The following is a 23,233-nucleotide window of genomic DNA, read 5'->3' as shown; positions in this document are numbered from 1 at the left end:
AATTTCGCTTCGCTTTCCAAAGGTATTGTCAACCAATGACTACTTCCAAAAATGTAATTTTCAATGCACACCACTACCTGTCTCGCTTCCATGTGCAAAAGAAGATCCAGCCCATTGCAAACATAGAAAAATATGGTCATTTTTGTTTGGGTGACACAGTTACAATTTTGTTCATTGTTAAATAATGGTATTTATACCCTTGTCTAAACAGTGTTACTGATGAGCACTTTAACTGTCTATTAGAATAGTTACAACACAGATGGAGTCTATTTTGCCCATCATGTCCATGATGGTTACTGCATATCTGTACTGAGGCTATAAATGCTGATGAATGTGTTGGAGAGCCCCATGAGTTGTATCACATTGATATTAAACTTTTGAAAATTGCAGCTGCATATTTTTGCACACATTTAAGCTTTTTTTTAAAAAAAATTAAAAGTTTTTCTAACATTGAAAAGTGAATTCTAATATGGTCCTTGACATTGTTATTTATCTTGTCTCTTATTTCCATTAACTGTTAATATACTGATTGATCTTTTCCAGCTGCAAGGATGTTTAACCTTCCGTGGCACACAAAGTTCCTTCTGTTATTCCTCTTCATAGCACAAATAGTTGCAAAAAGTACACCACCACCAAAAGCTGAATTTAAGAAAGATGAAGTTTTTACGAGGGCTTTATTTCCAACCTCGACTGTACCTGCAGAAGAACTTGGGACTGATAATTCAGGTCTTTCCTCTGAGAGTTCCACATTGAAGTCAACATCTCTACGTTTATTTGACACCTTTCCAACTGTACCGCCTTTTGAAGATAATGGAAATTTTACTATTGATTCAGATGAGTTCCTTTTTAATTGCTGTGACTGCTGTCCTCCAGTACCAGGACAAAAAGGTGAACAGGGAGAACCTGGCGAAGCAGGTAAAATTGACACAATAGTTGAATTTATACAGTAAAGTCTGTGCATTCTGTTATAGAACCAGTGTATCATTTCCCCTTTACCATGGTCACCACCATTAGCTCCTGCAAAGTTGCAGATCGATGATCCAAGGATTGGTGCCAATAGCACCGCATTGATTTGGTATCAGTCTTCCAAACTATGGGGTTTTAAGGCTTGTTAGACGTTCAATGCACAGGGTTCCTGACAGCTAGAAAACAGCAACATGCTGTTAGTATGGTGTTTAAATTTAATCAAAATATCTAATGGTGTGTCTGAAAAGTGATTCAGACATAGAACACACATGAATATTTAATATAGTGGAAAAATGTTCTCATATTTATGGAGTTGTAGAGCTGTGCAGCATAGGAACAGACCTTTCCATCCTATTCGTCCATGCTGACCAGATATTCTAAGTTAGCCAAGGCCCATTTGCCAGCATTTGGCCCATATCCCTCTAAACCTTTCCTATTCATATACCCATCCAGATGCCTTTTAAATGTTGTGATTGTACCAGCCTCCACCACTTCTGCTCACAGTAGGACCAATTCCACCATAGAACATCCCAGATGACTTCCTTCTTCAAAGACTGCAATTACCCCTCCCACGTGGTTGACGATGTCCTCTGGTGCATCTCCTCCACTTCTCGCACCTTTGCCCTCGAACCCCTCCCCCAATGCAACAAGGACAGCCCCCCCTGACCCGGTACTCACCCCAACCTCCGAATACATTGCATCATCCTCTACCATTTCCGCCACCTACAAACAGACCCCCACCACCAGGGATATATTTCCCTCCCCACCCCTATCTATGTTCCATAGAGATCATTCTCTCCGCGACTCGCCTGTTAGGCCCACACCCCCACCAACCCGCCCTGCCCTCCTGGCACCTTCCCCTGCCAACGCAATAAGTGCAAAACCTGCATCTACACCTCCCCCCACCCCTCACCTTCATACAAAACCCCAAAGAATCCTTCCACAATGACACAGATTTACCTGTACTTCTACACACTTCATCTACTGTGTCCGTTTCTCTCGATGTGTAACTTCTCTACACTGGGGAGACGGGACACCAACTTGCGGAACGTTTCAGAGAACATCTCTGGGACACATACACTAAACAACTCCGCTGCCCTGTCACCAAACAATTTAACTCCCTGTCCCACTATGCCAAGGACATGCAAGTCCCGGGCTTCCTCTACTGCCAAACTCTAGCCACCAGATGTCTGGAGGAAAAACGCTTATGTCTGCCTTGGGACCCTCCAACCACACGGGATCAATGTGGATTTCACTAGCTTCCTCATTTCCCATCCCCCAACCTTATCCCAGATTCAACCTTCCAAATCGACATTGCCCTCTCAATCTGTCCTACCTGTCCATCTTCCTTCCCACTTATCTGCTCCATCCTCCTCTCCAACCTATCACTTTCACCCACACCTTCATCTACCTATCACATTCCCAGCTACCTCCACCCTCCAGGCCCACTCCCCTTGGGCCATCCCCATATTCCTGAGAAAAGCGTATGCTTGAAACGTCGACTCTCCAGCTTCTTGGATGCTGTCTGATAGCTATGCTTTTCCAGCAGCACACTCTCCAGCATCTGCAGTCCTTGCTTTCTCCACTACTTCCTCTGGCAGCTCATTCCATACATGCACTACCTTTTGTAAGAAAAAGTTGCCCCTTAGGTCCCTTTTAAATCTTTCCCCTTAAACCTATGTCCTCTAGTTTTGGACTCCCCACAAGGAAAAGACCTTGGCTATTCATCCTATCCATACCCCTCAGGATTTTATAGACCTCTTCAGTGTGACCCCTGAGCCTGGACTGTAATTTGCTGTTTTTACTCTGCAGTTATTTCAATTGTTCTTTCCTATTGACCGGTTAATAAATACTCAATTGTTGGTTCTAAGGTTGAACTCTGTCTGCCTCTGCATTTTCCTGAGCATAATTGAAAATTATAATCAATTTTGCTTTAAGGGTGACCAGTTGGCCTTTTTAATGGAAGCTGATATTTAGGCATTAGAATCTATGAAACTCCTTATGCTTCAGTCACTGAGCACTAAGAGTGTCAAATATATATTGATTAATGAGGGCAGAAGAGAACAATGCAAGTATTCAGCATGTCCAAATAACAGTGGACCCTAGCATTATCGTTGGCTGCAATATTATCTCCATAAAGCAATGCGGAGGTAAATGTTCCATTCATATTTACTTTTAGACATGTAATGGAGTAACATTGCCTGATCAAGTGCAATTTTCTTGGTTCATATCCATGATTTCATCCGGCATTTTCTCTAAATGAAAAATATAAGATGAGACAGCTTAATCAATATTTTAGGGATCTTAAAGTGCAACTGGAAATACAAATTCATTTTGAAAATTGATTGAATTTTGATGCTCAGGATGATGAATCATATTTGTGCTTACTCCATCTTTGCTGCCCAGTGGCACTCCAAAACAACTGAAGTATGGGTTATGTGTGGAATGAATGACTATTTATTGCCCTCAATTTCAGAACAAGATCATTGATTACAAAAGACTTTTCCCACCTTGACCTTGTCCATTGTTGTGGTCTTTTCCAATGTCTACAGCGCATTACTTAATAAAAGTTAGTGTCTCTTGAAGCAGTGGTCTGATATGAACAAAAACAGCACAGTCATGGCAGTCTAACTTCAGCTGTCAACTTATAAATTCTACTGGTAGAGACAGCTGGAGAACTGATTTGCAGTCAGTTAAGAGTTATTCTGAATTGAAAATGTCAATTTGTTTACATTTTTCACAACAATATCACGAGTGTCTAATATGGAAGAGCCTGCCATAAAAATCAAAGCAATGAACAGGTATCTGTTATTCTTCACATTTGGATAAAGAGCATAGACTTTTTCCACTCATAAAAGAATCAGGAATGAGACAGAACAGCTTTAAAGTGATTTGCAAAAGAAGCAAATGTGGGGTGAGAAATTCTTCTTTTCACACAGTGATTGGTTCAGGTCTGGAATGCAATGGATAGAATGTGGTGGAGACAAGTTCCATTGAGGCATTCAAGAGGGCATTGAGTGATCATTTTTGTCTAAATAAGGTGCATGATATGGGGAAGAGACAGGAGAATGGTGCTAATGCATGACGCTTATTTAGATAGCCAGAAATGATGAGCTGAATGGTTCGCTTGGGTGCTGTGACAATTCTGTTGGAAAAAAAAGTGTATAAAATCAAACTAAGTATTCAAAATCATTGCATTGAACTATAAATATTGTGATAAGATTTCTGAAGTTTTAAAGTTTTTTTTCAACTTAATAAAACTAGATTGCTTATAAGGTGCAGGGAACAGGACGGTTGTAACCAGGAGTGCCTATAATATCAGATGCTCACAGAAGACGTTCCTTAAATAATATAATTTGAGGCATTTATTTCAATTTGACACAGCAATACTTTTATCATTTTTTTTTCTGGACTGAATCAAGTAGATAAAAATGCTTCCAAATAGCTTGACCATCTAATATTAATCAAGTTATTACAGCTATGGCTAAAGTTAGAAATTCTAATTATGAAGCAAAAAACATAAATTTTGCAGCAAATTTTTAAAAGAGCTGAATTCTTCTAAAAAAACAATTTTTGGAAGACAATGTTTGACGTTTGGTTTGTTCTATCCTCACTACATAGAACTTATTTATTCAGCTTTTAAAAACACAGACTTTATAGATTTTTAAATTGTTTCTCCGTGTTGTGTTGAGGAATTTTAGATATGATAGTTGTCTAAGGCCATACACAAGTGGCCTGGGGTGGTGATGGGGCGGGGGTAGGGGTCATGTCTCATTCCGCACTGTGACTGAATAATCATATTTGTCATTAATTAGTTGCAGTGATATGTGATAAAGTTCTCCAATTAGTCTACTTCCAGATGAGCTAGAGATACTTGGAACATGAATTGAATCACCTATTGATTCAGCATTTATTACCTTTCCTCTGTTATAGGGCCTCCAGGTGAAAAAGGAGACCAGGGGATAGCAGGTCTCCCTGGATCCCCAGGTCAAACTGGTATCAAGGGTGCTGTTGGAGAAAAAGGTAAGCTGGATATTTGGTTGATGGTTTTTTTTGACTAAGTGTGAGGTGTGTCCAGCATTTTGGAGGGTTTTTTCCCATAACTTGGCAAAACCTAGCAAACTTGCCTCATTGACCATTAACCCTGTCACTGTAGCATCTCTCACATCTGATTCTAGCTCCACCTTATTCCTGGAACAACTTACTACTCATCGGATATCTGACAAAAGACCAGCAGTGCTGTTGGCTGTGTTATCTTTAAAAGATCACTAAGCACCTGGATAAACACTGACTTTCAGAATCTGCCCTGTTTGGTCACAGACAGATTCCGAACATGTTGGAGGAGGAGAGCGCGGGGTAATGTCACCGTGTATCTCCAACAGAGACCTGGAGGTTCTGGTGGATGGGGTGGTGCAAAGAAAGGGTGTCCTTTTCCCGGAGCACCAGCAGAGGATGCTATGCCATTGGATCCCGGCAGCCTGATCTGAGGTCACCCATTGCAGTGTTAACAATGTGAAGGAATGGCCAGCAGTATCATTGCAAGATCAGTGACCTGCTTGACTTTGTCAGGGTAAGTGGAACATTCTTCTCTCTGTTATTTTGCACTCACTCACTCACGCACTCTCTCTCTCTCTGCTACTTCACTCAACTCCCACCAAGGCTCATCTCTACCATTCTCACTTGTCCGAAACATCATCCCTCACCTGCTTTCACACCCCTCTCCTCAAATGACCACCATGATCTCTGCCTGCCCTCTGTGCTGTCTACTCACTCCTTCTGAACACCTCACCACTTTTCCAACACCTGTGCAGGCAGTTGTGCACCCACTTGCAGCTCACTCAAACTCTCCCTTTCTCTTGTTGTGGGAGAAAACAGCCCATAGCAGGGCAGAAAGAGCCCAGACAGGTAGAGGGGTGCCCAATGTTAATCTCCTCAACAGTCACTAGGAGAAACCCCAGCCCCTCCAGCAGAAGGTCAAGAATGCAGCTGCAAAAATGCTGAAATGTCCATGTCTTGCCAACTCAGGATATAGCACTCTTCATTCCACTACAACACTCACAGTAACATAGCTAAGTTGTCAGTGTGATTCATTGCATACCACTCCTAACCCCTGGTCATGATGCCTTTTCACCTTATGTCTTGCAGAGTACCAGTGTGATGTCACCCACATCCATGCAAAAATGGCTGACTGCCCCAGAAGCCATCTCCTCAACCTCTGAGGATGAAAGTCTTGATCCCTTGGAGGAAACATCAGCAAGGCTGCCTCCTTCACTTTCCACCAGCCCACAAACTGACACCTCGGTGGGAATGTTAGGCTTAGAAAGTGTGGCAGCAATCTGGTGAGCACCCAGCTGTGACAGGTTCGCAGCTGGCTGAGGAAGAAAGGTTCCAGGCCACTGGCCCTTGAAGGACTGCCAGAGACCAGGCTCCTGCTCAGCCCCAGGCAGGAGAGGACACTGTGGTGTTGGCAGTCAGGAACTTTGTCCACATGCACAGGGAGGAACAGGATCAGGAAACAGGTATGTAGGATGCAATGGCCCTCATTGCTCAGTGGCTGCTGGAGAATAGTCAAGCATGAGTCAGTCTAGGAGCCCCGATGGGCAGGTTGGCAGCTGCCATGGAGAGCCAGGTCAAGCACATGCCTGCGCTCCATTGGCACAGCTACTGTTGCTCAGGCCTGAGGGCATTATGGACGGGGAACCCAGTGTGAACTCCATGTGCCCCTTCCTCACAAGGAGACAGACCAATTGCAGGAGGCACCCAACTTTAGGTGGAACCACACGCAAGTAGCCCCTCAGCCTGTCAAGCTGTCCAGGCAGAAATTTCCCTGGATAAAAACAGAAAGAACTGCGGATGGTGGAAATCAGAAACAAAAACAGAAATTGCTGGAAAAACTCAGCAGGTCTGGCAGCATGTGTGGAGAGAAATTAGAGTTAATGTTTCGGGTCGAGTGACCCTTCTTCAGAACTGGAGAATTCTCCTGGAGTTGCCTGAACAAACCTCCAGGGCCAACGTCCCTCCTGCTGAGCAGCTTCCATCATTCCGACTGGGGAACCAAGGATGACACGGTGTGGGAGGGAGAGAAAGAAGGAAAACCTGATAAGGGCACTTTGGTGGCATGAGTAACTTACCAGTAAACATGAAGTCTCATGTTTGCCTAAAATTCGATTTGTTTTGGTGCAGCATCTGTTTATTCGAGTCTCTGTTTAGCCCCGAGTGCAACTATGCCAGCACGATGCTTAACACCATGTCTCTACGGGATGTACCAGAGTGATGTCTGTCTGTGTTAAGAACTTGCTGCTGCATCTTGAAGCAAAATGAACAAGGTGTGTACAGGACAATTCTAATACCATTTACCCTCCTGCTAAAACAACTCTATTGTTTTCCTCCACCTGACTAAGGAGCAGCGCTCTGGAAGCTTGCGATTTCAATTACAGAGGAACCTCAATTATCTAAAGGACACGTGCGGGGAGTATTTCATTCAGTTAATCAAATTCCGGATAATTGAATGCCGGATAGCATAGTTTATCCAGGCATCGGGATCTCGTGATCTTGTCGGATAATCTGATATTCGGATAACTGAATACTGGATAATCAAGGTTCCTCTGTAAAATTGTTGGACAATAGCTTGGTGTCATGTGACTTCTGACCTTGTCCATCTCAGTCCAACACCGGCACCTGCATGTTTTTTTTTCCTGAACTCTGTGCCCAAATGTACTGGTGTGAATGAGGTGGTTAGTGATACCTGGTTTAGGAGGTTGGCTTCCTGCTTGCTGCACATGTGTGAGGATGGCCAGGGATTAGGGACCCAGCAGACCTGTGTTCTGTACAGAATAGGGGTCTGTGTGTGATGTTATTTCCTTTTTAAACAAAACCCTCTCATTATTTAATCCTGTAACCCCTGCATCACAGATCAAGACTGTTACCCCACCCACTTGGGATGTGATCAATGCCATTTTCCTTCCTTTTCTTGCATGCTTTTGAATTCAAGCATGGTAGAGGGCTAGGTAACTGTTCCTACAAACAATGTGTCTCTGATGCAGCTTTTCAGTTTTAATTGCTGGAGCACTCTGCAATGCAAGTCATAGAGCCATAGTGTCATAGAATTATAATCGTGGAAACAGATCCCTCAGTCCAACACCTCTGTGTTGACTAGATATCCTAAACTGATCTAGTCCTGTTTGTCACTTTGTGGCCCATATCTTTCTAAACCTTCCTATTTATGTACCCATCCCAATGCCTTTTAAATGTTGTAATTATACCCGCCTCCACCACTTCCTTTAACAGCTCATTCCATACACGCACCACTCTGAGTGAAAAAGGTTGTCCCTCAGGTCCCTATTAAATCTTTCCCCTCTCACATTAAACCTATGCCTTCTGGTTTTGGACTCTCCTACCTGAAGAAAAAGACCTTGGTTAATTCACCCTATGCATGCCCCTCATGATTTTACGACCCTCTATAAATGTGATTCCTAAGCAGCTGGTGGATCAGAGAGGTATCATGGTGAAGGGTTGACGGATGTCAGATGTCAAAATCCGTAGATGAAAGGTGCACGTGGCTGGTACCTGTGGATCATGCCCACAGATTCTCATTGGTGTTGAGCAACACAGAGATCTTTTTAGAGCCAGTGGGGAGCTGAAGTAGCGAGGTACCCACTCTGAATTCAATGTTGAGAATTGCAGATGTCTTGCTTGTTTGATGAATTTGGTAAAATACGAAGTGGAATGCTAATGAGGTGCTTTGTGGTGCCAATAATATGTTTTAACAAGCTATAATCCTGCTTAGTTCTCAACTCACCACTGCCAAACAAATACATAAAAGATGCAGCGAGGTGCTCCTGATGTTGAGACAAGCTTCACTGGTCATCTCACCATAGTCCCATGTGCTCAGTCCCCTATAAGATTCAGCCTACTGTATCCTAGGTACATATTTGCCCAACTTAAATATACTATAGTTTAAGGAAGAATTCCATTTTGATTAATGCATCATATTAATAAATAGTAGAAATATATGAGCATAACAAATAGGAGCATGAAAGACCATACAAACCCCTTGAGCTTGTTGCTCCATTTAATACAATTATGGTTGAGCCTTACCATGAACTGTCCTTGCCCAGTCTCATTTCCCTTTGTTTCAATCTTGAATGTATTCAATGACTGAGCAACCAGAGCCCTCTGGGCTAGAGAATTGCAAAGATTCAGAATAAATTGAGGGGGAAAAAGTAGTTCTCCTAGCTTGAAAATATGTATTCTAATGCTGGACTTATTAGCCAAGGCATTAAACGTCTCAGCAGCTACACTGTCAATCTTCCTCAGAAATTATTTTGTTATTGTCTCATCAGTATTGCTGAACTTTAATTATATTAACTTATTTATAAATATAAACTCAACTTGTCAAAAATGTAACACTTAACTATGGTTTAAAAGAAGTACTTGTTGCTGTTCAGGGTCAAAAGGGGACCGTGGTCTCGATGGATTTGATGGACTTCCAGGATTTATCGGAAAACCAGGGGAAAAAGGTATGGAAAAAAACATGTTTCTTACATATAATAAAGTTTTTATTGATCTACCAACTAGGTGGGTATATATACTTAGTAATATGCAGCATGAGAGAGCCAATTATTTGATTAATTGTAATGTAGCATTTTAATTTAAGACATTTTGTTTGCAATAGATGATAGCGTAGTCGGTCTGTTAATAAAACCTATTCCTTTATTTACATTTTGCTATAAATAAAATGACATCATTACGATAATATACTGTCATTAACTCCTAATCACAGGAATAATTAAGTGTTCGAGTCACAATAAAATAATTAGAAATTAAATAAATCAATAGTATAAAAGCAAAATTAACAAGTTTATACATTTAATTGTTCATTGGACATCTTTATTTTTATGTGGCTTCATTTTTGTAAATTCCCTGAAACTGTAACCTTTGCAATCTAGCTTATTTTACATGTATCTAATCTCCTTGATGTTGATGTAATTTTTTAAAAAAAACCTACTTTTGTCATTTTCAGTGAAACTTTGTCCTTGTGCACTTATTGTTGTCTGCTAGATTTCCAAGCTCACCTGATATCCATTCAGGCCTAAACAGCAGCTTAGTCACTTTCTCAGGCCTGCATCCTCAAATATGCAGTGCATTCCTCACAATGGTCTGTACCTCATTTTTCTGCACTCAGACCAAAAGACGGTAGAATGTAGGAGCAGTATTCAGATCATCAAATCTGCTCCAACAGTCAATGAGATAGCTAATCTGATAATCCTCAACTGCACTTTCCTGCCTTTTCCCCTATATCCTTTGATTTCCATACTTATTAAAAATCTGTCTACCTCAGCTGCGAATATACTTAATGACTACAGCCTCTGTGAGAATGAATTCAACAGATGCACCTCCCTCTGAGAGATGAAACTCTGACTTATCTCAGTCTTAAATGGATGACCCCTTACTCTGAGTTTATGCCCTCTGGTTCTAGACTCCCACAAGGAGAAATAACCCCTCAGCATCTACTCTGTCAAGACCCCTAAGCATCAGAGGTCACCTTCTCTGGACAGCCTTCAATGTCACTATATCTTTCTTTAGAAAAGGGTAAAAAATTGTTCATGATTCTAGGAGAGGTCTAATTAATGCCTTGTATGGTTTTATTCACTTTGAAAAAAAGTCCACATTCCATATAACTTCCTGATTACCTGTTGAACTTGTATGCTAGGTTTTGGTGATTTTTGTGCCGAAACTACCAAATTAGCCCCTCTATTCTTGCTGCCAAAGTATATAATCTCACATTATCCTATCTTTCACTTCATCTGCTAAGTTTTTGATCACTCACTTAGCACATCCATATATCTCTGTGGTGACTCTTTCTGTTCTCCTCACCACTTGTGTTCCCATCTACTTTTGTATCATCAGCTTTCTTGATAACCTCTCTGCTGATGAAACAGCCATTTTTACAGCCAATGTCTCCCTTAGTCTTGCACTTCCTTTGTCTACATTCCTTGGTTGATTCTACTTCCAGAATATGTCTCTGATGCATACTTGCGTACTTTATCTAAACTCACTTCTGGTGTTCCCATTATAGCTTCTGTACTCACTCCATTGGATTTCTATGTCTGTTCCTTTTCTTTGAATATTTTCCAGTGATCCATGCAGATTCTGCTTAGCTGCTTCTTTTGTAAAATTATTCTCATATTGAAATAGACACACCCCAGCTGTGTCTGTAGCTTCGTGCGTTCAACTTCATACTTCTGCTCCGAACTGGGAAATAGGGACAGGTGGTGGAGGTGACATTGGGGGAGCACTTTGGGACCAGTGACCATAGTTCAATTAATTTGAAAATAGTTATGGAGGAAAACAAAACTGGTTCACATTCTAAATTGGGGCAAGGCAATCTTTGATGGAATTAGACAGGAGCTTGTAGGGGTTGATTGGAGTAGTTTGTTTGCAGTCAAAGGGACCTCTGGCAAGTGGGAAACCTTTAACAATGTGATAGCTAGAGTTCAAGGTCTATATGTGCTTGAGAGGGTGAAGGGCAAGGTTGACAGGAGTAGGAAATCCTGGATGACAAGAGATATTGAGGCTTTGACCAGAAAGAAGAAGGGGGCATGGCTCAGGTACAGGCAACTAGGATCAAGGGAATGTTGGAGGGATACAGGAGTTTATTGAAGAAGGAAATCAGGAGGGGCATGGGGACATGAGATAGCATTGGCTGAGAAGATTAAGGTGAATCCAAAGAGATTCTTTAGGTATATTAAAGGTAAAAGAATAACTAGAGAGAGAATAGGGCCCCTCAAGGACCAAAGTGGACATGTATGTGTACAATTGCAGGACGTGGATGAGCTCTTCAATGAATATTTTTCCTCTATCTTTACCATGGCGAAAGACATGGGAACTTTGGAAGTTAGTGCTGATATCTTGGAGACAGTCCATATCACAGTAGAGGGGGTGTTGGACAAATTAGAATGTATGAAGATATGTAAATCTCCTGTTCCTAACCAGATATATCCAAGAACTCTGCAAGAGCTCAAGAAAAAATTGCAGGGGCCCTGGCTGATATATTTGGATCATCATTAGCCACAGGTGAGGTCCTTGAAGACTGGAGGGTAAGGAATGTTGTGCCCTTATTTAAGAAGGGCTGAAAAGAAAAGCCTGGGAACTATAGACCAGTAAGCTTAACATCTGTGGGAGGTAAGTTACTTGAGAAGATTCAGAGGGATAAGATATACGTGCATTTGGAAAGATAGGTTTTGATTAGGAGCAGTTAGCATGGCTTTGTGAGTGGGAAGTCATGCCTCACAAATTTGCTAGAGTTCTTTGATGAAGTGACCGGGAAGGTTGATGAGGGCAGGGTGGTAGACATAGTCTACATGGATTTCAGTAAGGCCTTTGTTAAGCGTCCACATGGTAGATTGCTGTGGAAAGTTAGATCGCATGGAATCCAGGGAAAGTTGGCAAACTGGAAATACAATTGGCTTGAGGGTAGGAAGCAGAGGGTAATAGCGGAAGGATGCTTGTTGGACTGGAGGCCTGTGACTAGTGGTGTGCCTCAAGGGTCAGTGCTGGGTCTATTGCTGTTTGTTACATATCTCAATAATTTGGATGAGAATGTACAAGGCATGTTAAGTAAGTTTGCAAATGACACTAAAATAGGCGGTATCGTGGACAGTGAGGAATGTTCTCAGAAATTGCAGCAGGGCCTTGATCAGCTGGGGAAGTGGGCCGAGAAATGGCAAATAGAGTTTAATATGGATAAGTGTGAAATATTGCATTTTGGAAAGTCAAATCAAGGTAGGAGTTTCATGGTGAATAGTAGGGCTTTAAGGAGTATAGTGAAATAGACGGAGCTTGGAGTTCAGATGCAGAGTTCTCTGAAAGTGGAGTCACAGGTAGACAGGGCCATGAAGAAAGCTTTTGGCATACTGACCTTCACTGGTCAGGTCATTGAGTATAGAAAAGCAAAAGTGAGGACTGCAGATGCTGGAAATCAGAGTTTAGATCAGAGTGGTGCTGGAAAAGTCCAACTGTTCAGGCAGCATCTGAGGAGCAGGAAAATTGACGTTTCTGGCATGATAAAGGGGTTTTGCCCGAAACATCAATTTTCCTGCTTCTCAGATGCTGCCTGACCTGCTGTGCTTTTCCAGCACCTCCATTGAGAATAGATGTTGAGAAGTTACGTTGCAGTTGTACAGGACGTTGGTGAGGCCGCATTTGGAGTATTGTGTTCAGTTTTGATCATTTTGCTATGGGAAGGATGTTATTAAACTGGAAAGAGTGCAGAAGGAATTTACAAGGATGTTGCCTAGACTCAATGGTCTGAGTGATAGGAAGGGGTTGGACAAACTGGGATTTTTTTTCTTTAGAGCATAGGAGACTGAGGAGGATCTAATAGTAGTGTATAAGATCATGAGATGCATGGATAGGGTGAATGCACTCAGTCTTTTTCCCAGGGTTAGGGAATCAAGGAGTAGAGGGTATCAATTCAAGGTAAGTGGGGAAAGAATAAATGGTTCCCACTGAGGGGCAACTTTTTTACACAGAGGGTTATGTGCATATTGAATGAACCAATAGTAGAAGTGGTTGAGATGGGTACATTACTTTTATTTAAGGCATTTGGACAAACACATGGATAGGAAAGGTTTAGAAGGATATGGTCCAAGTGCAGGGAAACGGGGTTAGCATGGATGGACATTTTTGTCGGCATGAGCCAGTTTTGGCCAAAGGGCCTGTCTCTGTGCTGTAGGACTCTCTGACTCTATAATTGCTATGAAAAATTGATTAATCTGTAGCACTTAACATATCAAGTCTCTATTTCCTTATATGCCTTTACTGATTTCCATATTTCTCAGTGTTTTGAATTATTACTTTGCTTGACATTTGTGCAAGCTGCTTCTTTTAGCTTTATACTGTGCCTCTCCTCATATAATAACCATAATTGCTTGACTGTACATGTAGAAGTTTTATTCTTTACAGATTATGCATTGGCATTATATTATACTAAGAACTATCTTGAATACAGTGTAATCTAGATAAATTACCACTTCCATTGCAGAACTCCCATTTCAGTTGGAGAACTGTGGTAGAGGTGACATGCCATTTGGAGCAATTGAATTTAGGTAATAAGTCTACCCAGAAAATGCTTCCTAAAGTTGTGACTGAATTATAACACTACAAAATTGCTGTGACCCTAGATACCAATGAAAGCAAAATAGTAGGACGTTAAAGTTCGTATTTTGTTAGTAACATGCACACATTAAAGATTAGCAAGCAGTGTTTTGTATACATATGAACATCTCTTGCAAAATTATTTTGTAAAACTGTTATGTTATTGTGCCTAATGAGAGGGTATGTAGGTAGTCATGCTGCAGCAGTCTCTTAAAATCTAGCAGCATGGCTAATTACTACACATCTAATCTCTGATGTGACATCAGTTTGATCAATATTGAGACTCATTGCAGGTAAGTGTCCAAATCCAGCTCCATGCAAATACTTGCTGGTGAAAGAAACTATCACTTTTCATCTATTTAGTGTGATCTCAGGACGATTGGTCTTCATGGCGACTCCGGACTCTTGGAGAAAGTCCAGAAACATTTCTAAAGTTTAATTGCAGAATTTCAAAAAGCGTTTCTGCTCTGGGCAAATCCAAATCTTCAGAGTGACATTCAAAAGTGTTTTGAAACTAGTTGAAATTTGTCACATCCAAATTGGAGAAAAAAGATTCAAAATACATTTGCAAGTAGCTGAGATGATTAGTCATAATATGAGTGGGACACTGTTTCCATTTCAAGCCAGAAACATGGAAAGTTGGGGAAATGAATTATAGTTCAACTTCAGCATAAAAAAAATGTAATGCGCTTCACAAATGCTGTGACTGGATCATCCAATTGAAGAATGTTTATGTTCTGTCTTTGCCTACAGTAAAATCATGGTAATTTGAATTGCAAGAGGCCTGCCTACAAAATTGTATTAAGCGGAGCTTCAAGGTAGTCAAGGAAGCACTAACGTAACCAAATTTTCCTATGAACACATTTTCAGTCAAACAAATCGAAAACACAGTGATCTAGTGAATAAATTAAAATTGTCTTTAGTTTTCAATTTGTTCAGACCTTACAATAACCAGATCTTAAAAGACAATGGCAGCAAAAACATTGGCAGTTAACTGTGGACAAACTCAGTATACTTTTTTCTGCTTGATGTGCTATCTTCATGTCATCAATGTAAATTAAACAGATGCTTTTTTGCTGCACTGCAAAATCCCAGACATCTCTGTTGGCTTTGCAGCTTTGGCTTGAACAATGGTGAGGGATTGGGCATTCATATAGGACACTTCAGTGTCATCAGAGTGCTAGCCTTCTTTTTCTTGCATTGGTACATTTTGTCCACTTTCCTGATTCATGTCTCAAAAAAGCTAGAAGTCATCCAAAGGATTTTATTATCTTCAGAATGTATGGATAGTGTTTGCACTTGGATGGCTACTGTGGGCTGACATTTGCAAAGCAATGTGGCATATTGGGCTTTCCCAACACAAAATGGGGCAGCCTTTCCATGATATCCATGTTGTCACAGGCTAAAGTAATATGTTTCTTGCTTTGCCTTCGAACAAAACACATTTCATGTTTAACTATTAGGGAGAAAAATAGTAAAAGAAGGTAAAACACTCTAATTTCAACCATGTTGAAAATGTGTCTTGGTGAGTACATATTCCAGACATGAAGGGGACCATATTGTAGCCATCATCGTCGGCTTGCACATGACTTTTCATTTTAGTGTGGCTGAACTTTGCTCTGAATTATTAGTGCAGTCAGATGACAGGCATGCATAAGCTCAGCTGATCCAGAAGCCAGAAATTCAGATTGTTATGGATTTCCTTCCATTGAATTTCCTATATTGCCAGTGTGAATGACTGACAACTTCGCCCCAATGGGGTTTTGAGTTCTCTAAATTTGATTCATCAGGATTTTGTCTTACTTTTGACAACCAGGGAACCTTAGTGTGAAACAACAACACAAATGATCAGAATCCTTGTTGTCACACAGGATTTCAAACAGACACACATAATGTGGTGAAGGTGCAATATAGGTCACAAATGTGAATGCTGCAATTGCACATGTCGCTCCATGTTCAGTTCTTTAGTTGCTAATTGTTTCCTGTGAATCATGCAATGAGTCCAAACAGCAGACAGAGCAACATGCTTCACTGAGACATGCAGGTCTGACTAGTTGCCTGAGGAGGTGGAGCACCATCAGTACAAACTTCAACATATGATTGCAGGGCATTTTCATGTCCTCCATATATCACTGTAACACAGTAAATATTGCCTGGTCCAGGAATATTTGTGGTCAGGAACCAGAAGACAGACATAATTTTGACAAGAATATTCACCCACATGCAGTGCACAGATACCAATATGTGAGCATCTCACAATCTGTGGCTCACATCAGTTTGAAGAGCAAAAGCATCTGCATGATCAACATGGATTCATGATCAGCTGAAATTGCCTATCCTTCACTTTACGTTGCAGTTTGAGAGGGATCTATATGCTAATCCACTTGCTTCCACCTCTCCAAACTTTATTTTAACCATACTGATTCTAACATGTAATATCAAAGGGCGGGAAGTTATGGAAGGGCTGAATGGCCAATCCCCATCCTATGAGGAATATTGGTAGCCAGATAACTGGCCAGTTGGAAGTTGGCCCCACAGTCATAAAGCACTGAGAGTCCGTAAAATGAGCTCCGAGTGTTACTTCTGTCCTTCAATGTGGTCTTCCAATCAAGATTCCCATGGATTGATGTGACTCTGTCATTCATCCCAGTAAACCATGGTCACAAAACAAATCAGCCACTCATAGTGACGGAGTTGCGAGCTTAGAGTTCATTCCCTGCCTGTCCCTTGCAACAAATAATGGCTAGAAATAAAATTGGGTGTGCGATGAGGCCTGGGAGCTGCTTCTGGCTATGGCCCCAACTGTTTGTCTCGGGACACCACTCAAAGCCCAGCACTACTTTTAAGGTTCAGGCTAGAGTGTGGGGGGGAGCGGGTAGAGAGAGGGTTTGTGAATGACATGTACGCTCTGGAGGCTACAGAGCTAATGGAATGATATTGGCACATTGACAGTCATTTTGTCCGAGTTGGGAGCTGCTGATTCGAGATGGACAAACAGAGAGGAGCCCTTAACAAGGAAGTACCCTTGGAAGCAAAGGTTTGATATTTAAAAACGCAATAGCTGCCTGGTTGTGATTGTCCAGTGGCGATGCTGGTGTGGGCATGGAATGAAGCATTGCAGTCCCTTCCTCACCTGAGCCTGCCATAGATTCCTCACCATCCTTCTGGTTGCTACCTTGTGCAGCATTGCCAACTGGCTAACAGCAACTTAATGATTTTGTAAATATTTGTTTATCAAAGAGAAGTGAAAACACCACTTCTAGATTTGCAAACAGCATATACAATAACTGCCTTAATCTTACATAACTTCAAACTATTTTATTTGTGGTAGGTATATTTATTAATGGTTTGTGTAAATTAAAAGATGTGTTTCACAATTTATATGTTTAATAATGACATATAAATGAGGGATCTATTTTCTTTTACATTGACACAAATAACTACAATTGTTTAACTTGACTCATTTGTACAGATTAGTACAGGAGATGAAGCGATGCACCTAAACCAATCTACTGAAATTGGCAGATGAAGTGAGATGAAGGAAGACACTGCCCTCATAGTAATAGGTGCAGAAAAAAGCTTAAGACGGATCTTCTGATGATCAGACCATTTTTATTCCAGTGTAGATGGGAGGTGGGTGAATGGGGATGCTGAGAATCTCTTTCATAGCAGACTTCAAAGGAATTGCTTGGGAAATTGAAGATTCCACTGGACAATTCCTTTGTACTTGAAAATCTCCAAAATTATCCTTTTAACTTGGCAAATTTGGAGGTTTGATTGTGGCTTAGGGGAAGAATTGGATATTAAATGCAGTCTAACTTCTGACTCTGTACTACTTTACACTCCCAAGACTACACCTCCCCCAGAGCACTTAAACCCATCAGACCCTTATAGAATCCCCGGGTCCTGATAACCCACACTGCTCTGGACCCGGCAACCCCTTTCCTTTGCTCTGGATCCACTCCTGTCTTCTCCTGCTCTGGACCCATCATCTCCATTCCCTCACTCTAGGCCCATTCCTCTCCTATTCTGGACCCAATACCACCCTTCCCTCACTCTGGACCCAATCCTTGCTTCCATTTTGGACCCAACACCCCCCTTCTCCTGCGCTCCCCTTTTTCTCCTGCTTTGGACCTAATATGCCACTTCCCTTGTTCAGGACCTGGCACTCTCTTCGTGTTCCTTGCTATTTGACTTGACCCACTGTCTACCTCCCAGTATTCAAAACCCCTTGGCACCTGGGACCTAACCCCTGCTTCACTCGCTCTGGATGAAGACCCATCTCCCCCTACTGTGGAATTGCTCCCTAATTCCTCCATTCCTGATCCAACTTTCCTTATCCCACTATGGACCTGCTCCTTTTTCCCTGCTGCTTGAAATTAGTCAAGAATCTCAACATATCCAGAACAAAATAGCTTACACGATTAGTACTCCATCCATTTCCTTAAACATTTTTCCCCTCTAGTGCAAATGTACTCTGGTACAGAACCTTCTAGCTCTATGGTGTATTACAGCAACTTGCCAAAAGCACCCCTCAACCCCATGACCTCGTACCATGGGAGTAAGCAAATATTTTGATCAGAGGGCCCCATTTAGGTCTTGAATATCTATGGAAAATATGGCCATAAATGACCAAGAAACAAATCCTGACAATAGTTATTTATTTTGGCATAAATAAAACATAAAACCTTTATTATGATAGTTACCTAACTTGACAGTGCATTATATACAACAATTGTACCCTTTCACACCACCCTGGATAATATGAACCGTTCCTTACAATGTCATTAAAGTTTGGTGATACTTCTTTCCTCACTACACCTTTGCCTAATCTGAGTCCAACAAGGTCTATTTTTATTTCTAATGCCCACAGTAGTTTATTTTTGTCTTGCCAACATGGATGCTGTATTACTGTGTTCTCCAATATGGTGTTGCAAGGACCACTAGAGAAAACTAATAAAGAAAAGAGGAAAAAAATGTGAAGACATCAAAAGAAAATCATCACATCTTTTCGTATATACAAGGACGAGTATCCTGTCTCTGTTTATCATTCCTGGAGATGAGATTTGGTCACATCACTGATGTTTAAAAAAGGTGCCAATGAGTACATCCACAGTGAATCTATCCCACAGTTGTTAGGGAGCACATCCTAAGTTTAATTTTTTTTAACAACACAGAATCCAAACATAAAAGTACACACTCTTCACTTTCAGTTCTATTCACTTTTCTCTCTTCTCAGGAGTTCACCATTACCTGCCATTCCGGCAGGGACAGAAGGTTTTTTTCAACTCTAATCTTCTGAAGTGCTTCAACAAACTAAGCATTGGGATTATCTGAGAATTTAATTGCTTGAGGAGACCCTTAACTATACATGCCATGAAACTTGTTGCAGATAACGAGTTTTGTTTCGATCTGTCAATCTTCTTCACCAGTACAAATGTCAATTGTGCTTTTGTTGAGTCGACACATCTGCCATCTTCTGGCTTGTTTGCAAATTACTTTAAATCTGAGCACACTACTCACCAATCCTTCGGTCACTAGAACATTTCTTCAATTTTATTTAATCAATAGCTTACGTAATTTTAAAACTTTACCATATCTACTCTTAATTTTCTCTGTTCTATGGGGTGAAACTCATGTTTTTCTGTTCTCTCTACCTAAGTGAAGTTTAATGTGGAATTATAATGTAAAAAGTTGACAGGATGTACACAAAATTACAAAAAATAAGAATAAGCTCATTAGGTTGTGAACATATAAAAGTTTTGATGGTTGAAAGCACTCTCCAGAGTACTGTCACGTTAAGGTTACAGGTTGAAAACCTATGATTATCGGGACCCATGGCACAATTCCTCAGCAATAATTAGTTTTTACAATTGGAATTTTTTTAAAAAATGGGAATATCACGCTATTCTAGTTGTACTGACTCTTCATGATGAGTATGAAAGTGCAAGTGTAAAATAAGTGGAAGTTTAAAATTACAGTGTATATACTTACAAAATCAAGAAGCAAATCAAAACTGCAGCAATCCAATAAGTAATTCTGATTGGATACTTAATTTGTGTTTCACTGCTCTTCAAGTGATGGCTGCTTTTACATGGCAGCTTATTTACTCCCGAAGGAAATCCAACTTCTGAACTCTAATCATTGACCAATGTCAGTTTATCAGGATGTATTTTTCATCGGCCTTGAAGTTCTTCAGGATCTACATTTTAACTTTCCTGTAACTCCTGGTGTCCATCAGTTCGGTGCCAGGGACAGTTGTTTATGTGCATTTGGCGATCATTGTATCTGCTATAAACCTTGTGTACATTCCCTTGTGCAGCTGTGGGTAAGATAAGAAAGTCTGGTGGGCTATGGTTTGCCCAGAGTTGATCTAGAGGGGTAAGGGCAACAGGTGCATATGTTTCTCTCTAAACTATGCAGAATCCTGATTTGAAAACGTGTCCATTTTCCATTGCAGCTGGAAATAGATAAGCTAGATCCTCCTAACACTCGGGGTGTTCCTACATCACGCAGGCTGTGGTAGCTTAGGTGGGTGGCTCACTACCAGCTTCTCAAGGATAATTCAGGAGCAACTATAAATGTTTGACCGCCTTTGATGTTAAATACATTAACAAATAGAACAAAATTCAAAAGTCAGAGATGTGCTTATCTTCTGTTTTGTTTTGTTTTCAGGTGAGCAAGGAGCTAAAGGCGATAAAGGGAACATTGGTTTTCCAGGATTTAAAGGAGATAAAGGCGATAAGGGAGGTCCCTGTGAAAATGGTACCAAAGGAGAAAAAGGGGAGCAAGGTGATGTTGGCAAAATGGGGTTAACTGGAGAAAAAGGTGAGAAAGGTGAGAGAGGAGAGATAGGAGAAAAGGGAGAATGCGGGGACGTTGGTGAAAAGGGTGATCGTGGAGATTCAGGGGCAGAAGGTGACAAAGGTGATAAAGGAGAAAAAGGTGATCCAGGGAATGATGGCATTAATGGAAGTGATGGATTGAGGGGGGAAAAGGGAAATGATGGACAAAAAGGAGATAAGGGGGATCATGGACCACAGGGACCCAAAGGATCACTAGGGCCAAAAGGAAAAGATGGTCGCAAAGGTGCTCGTGGTCGAAAGGGCATGCGAGGACTAAGAGGTTTGCCAGGAAACAAAGGTGAGGATATAAAGATCATGCCATCTGCATTTAGTGTGGGATTATTGCCAAGTAAGTCCTTCCCTCCAGTTGGGACCCCAATAAAATTTGAAAAAGTGTTTTATAATGAACAAAATGTCTACAATCCAGAAACTGGAAAATTTCACTGCAGCATTGGAGGTGTTTATGTGTTTTCTTACCATTTGACTGTGAGAAGTAGACCTATACGAGTTAGTCTGGTAAAAAATGGAACTCGTACCTTGAAGAGTAGAGATGCAATTTTTGGTCAAGATATAGATCAGGCATCTGGCCTGGTTATTCTAAAGTTAAAACCCAATGATCAAATTTGGTTGATGATAACCCGAGACTGGAATGGCATTTTTGCGAGCAATGATGATGATAGTACATTTACAGGGTTTCTTTTGTATCCAGAGTAAGCTTCACATTGTATGAAATAAATCTGTTATCTTGCAACAACCTGGATCCCCTTTTGAATGTACTTTTAGTTTAAGATTTGGTCCTTGCTCAGACAATAAATGAAACAGTATATTTGAAATAATCAAAAATGAACTTAATTTTGTTGATTTTTGTTTAAAGTAACTTGACATTGTACTGACTATATTATATTAGTTAATTAAATCAATAAATGCTGTGAACATATGGCATTTCTTGTCTTCCTATTTCAATTTCATATTCATCTTCAAAATGGGTAACAGAATATTTCACAAGGTTTAACTAAGTCTTTAGTTTTGATCTTATCCCATAAGTGGTGTGAAAAAGGATGTTGAAATTACAAAATACAATGATGATATCTGTAACCATGTAGGCAGGTTTCATGGGGAAGTGTTCTGTTGACAAGATAATGTTCAGAATGATACAAGCTTTGTTTCACTATGCACTTTATTTATACTGGCTTCTAACAAAATTCAATTTCAAATTGAAAGGGTATGATCCAGTATCTGCCACTAACCATATTAAAGCCTTTTAGTTATTGAAATCTTTTTTTCTTCATGTATTTCTCACTGATGAGGCTATAGGGATAACTTTCAATATGCAGCAAAGCTGTTCATTGATGTCAGTGGAAAGGAAAATTGAGCAACCACCCAGCATACAATACAGGTTTTATGCTGAAAAGGTGAAATTTATACTGAATAAACTCTGAAGGTCTTTTTAGATTTTTATGAAACAGTGAGTCAGCAGCTCATCTGGTAGGGGACAATAGGAGCCATTTGCCCAAATCATCCAAGCTGAAATGCAGAGTTGCACCAGACAAATGCTAACTGCCTGAACTAGGAAATGCAACTATTCCTGATAGAAAATGTGCACCAATAAATGCAGTGTCACACAGTAATAGAAGCCTCCAAAGTACAGGGTGTGTTTTGAAATTGTCATGGGAAGTGAGCATTATTTGCAAAACAAGCAATTGCTCTTCACCCCAAATGCCTCTTGAGAAAGTATTTGTGACTAATGATCCCCCAAGACTCAAAGATCTCATGCACGCCAATTAGAGTGCTGATGCATTGACTTTTGCATGCATAAGTTGCTGCTACATGTGGACCTCTGAGGTCTATGCATCAGAAAAAATGAACCAGGAAGAACATAGATGGTGAACCATGTTTTTGAACCATTGCAACCAATCTGGAACACCTAGAATGTTGCTAGGAAGGGAATTCCAACATCTGGACTCATTACTTTTATAATATGGTTCAAAGTCAAAAATGGTATGTATGGCTTGGTGGAGACCTTGCAATTCATAGTGTTTTTCCATATTTGCTGCCCTTGTCCTCCCATATACAAAGGTTGCAAGTTTGAAAGGTGTTGTTGGAGGAGCCTTGGTGAATTGCTGCAATGCATATTATATGTACTGCCAACTGTTGACACTATGTTAGTAGTGGAGGGAATAGTTAGGGTGCCAATCAAATGGGAACTTTTATCCTGAGCTCTGACAACCACTTGAGTCTTGTTGGAGCTACATTCATCTCGGAAA

General features: G+C 40.8%; 1 protein-coding gene across 1 annotated transcript in view; it reads left to right on the top strand.

Moving 5' to 3' along the window:
* otol1b (otolin 1b) overlaps positions 1-21,906 on the top strand; it is a 31,308-nt gene extending 9,402 nt beyond the window's left edge. Inside the window, exons 2-5 of the mRNA XM_043702926.2 lie at positions 544-915; positions 4,900-4,989; positions 9,414-9,485; positions 20,800-21,906. Coding sequence (XP_043558861.2) covers positions 544-915; positions 4,900-4,989; positions 9,414-9,485; positions 20,800-21,683 — 1,418 coding nt within the window. The 3' untranslated portion in view covers positions 21,684-21,906. The remainder of the gene's footprint in view (positions 1-543; positions 916-4,899; positions 4,990-9,413; positions 9,486-20,799) is intronic.
* The last annotated feature ends 1,327 nt before the right edge of the window (positions 21,907-23,233 follow it).

Source organism: Chiloscyllium plagiosum, unplaced genomic scaffold (assembly GCF_037043375.1).
Source record: "Chiloscyllium plagiosum isolate Xiang-an unplaced genomic scaffold, Cpla_swu_hap1 HiC_scaffold_13, whole genome shotgun sequence".
NCBI lineage: Eukaryota > Metazoa > Chordata > Chondrichthyes > Orectolobiformes > Hemiscylliidae > Chiloscyllium > Chiloscyllium plagiosum.
This window is presented reverse-complemented; position numbering and strand designations above follow the sequence as displayed.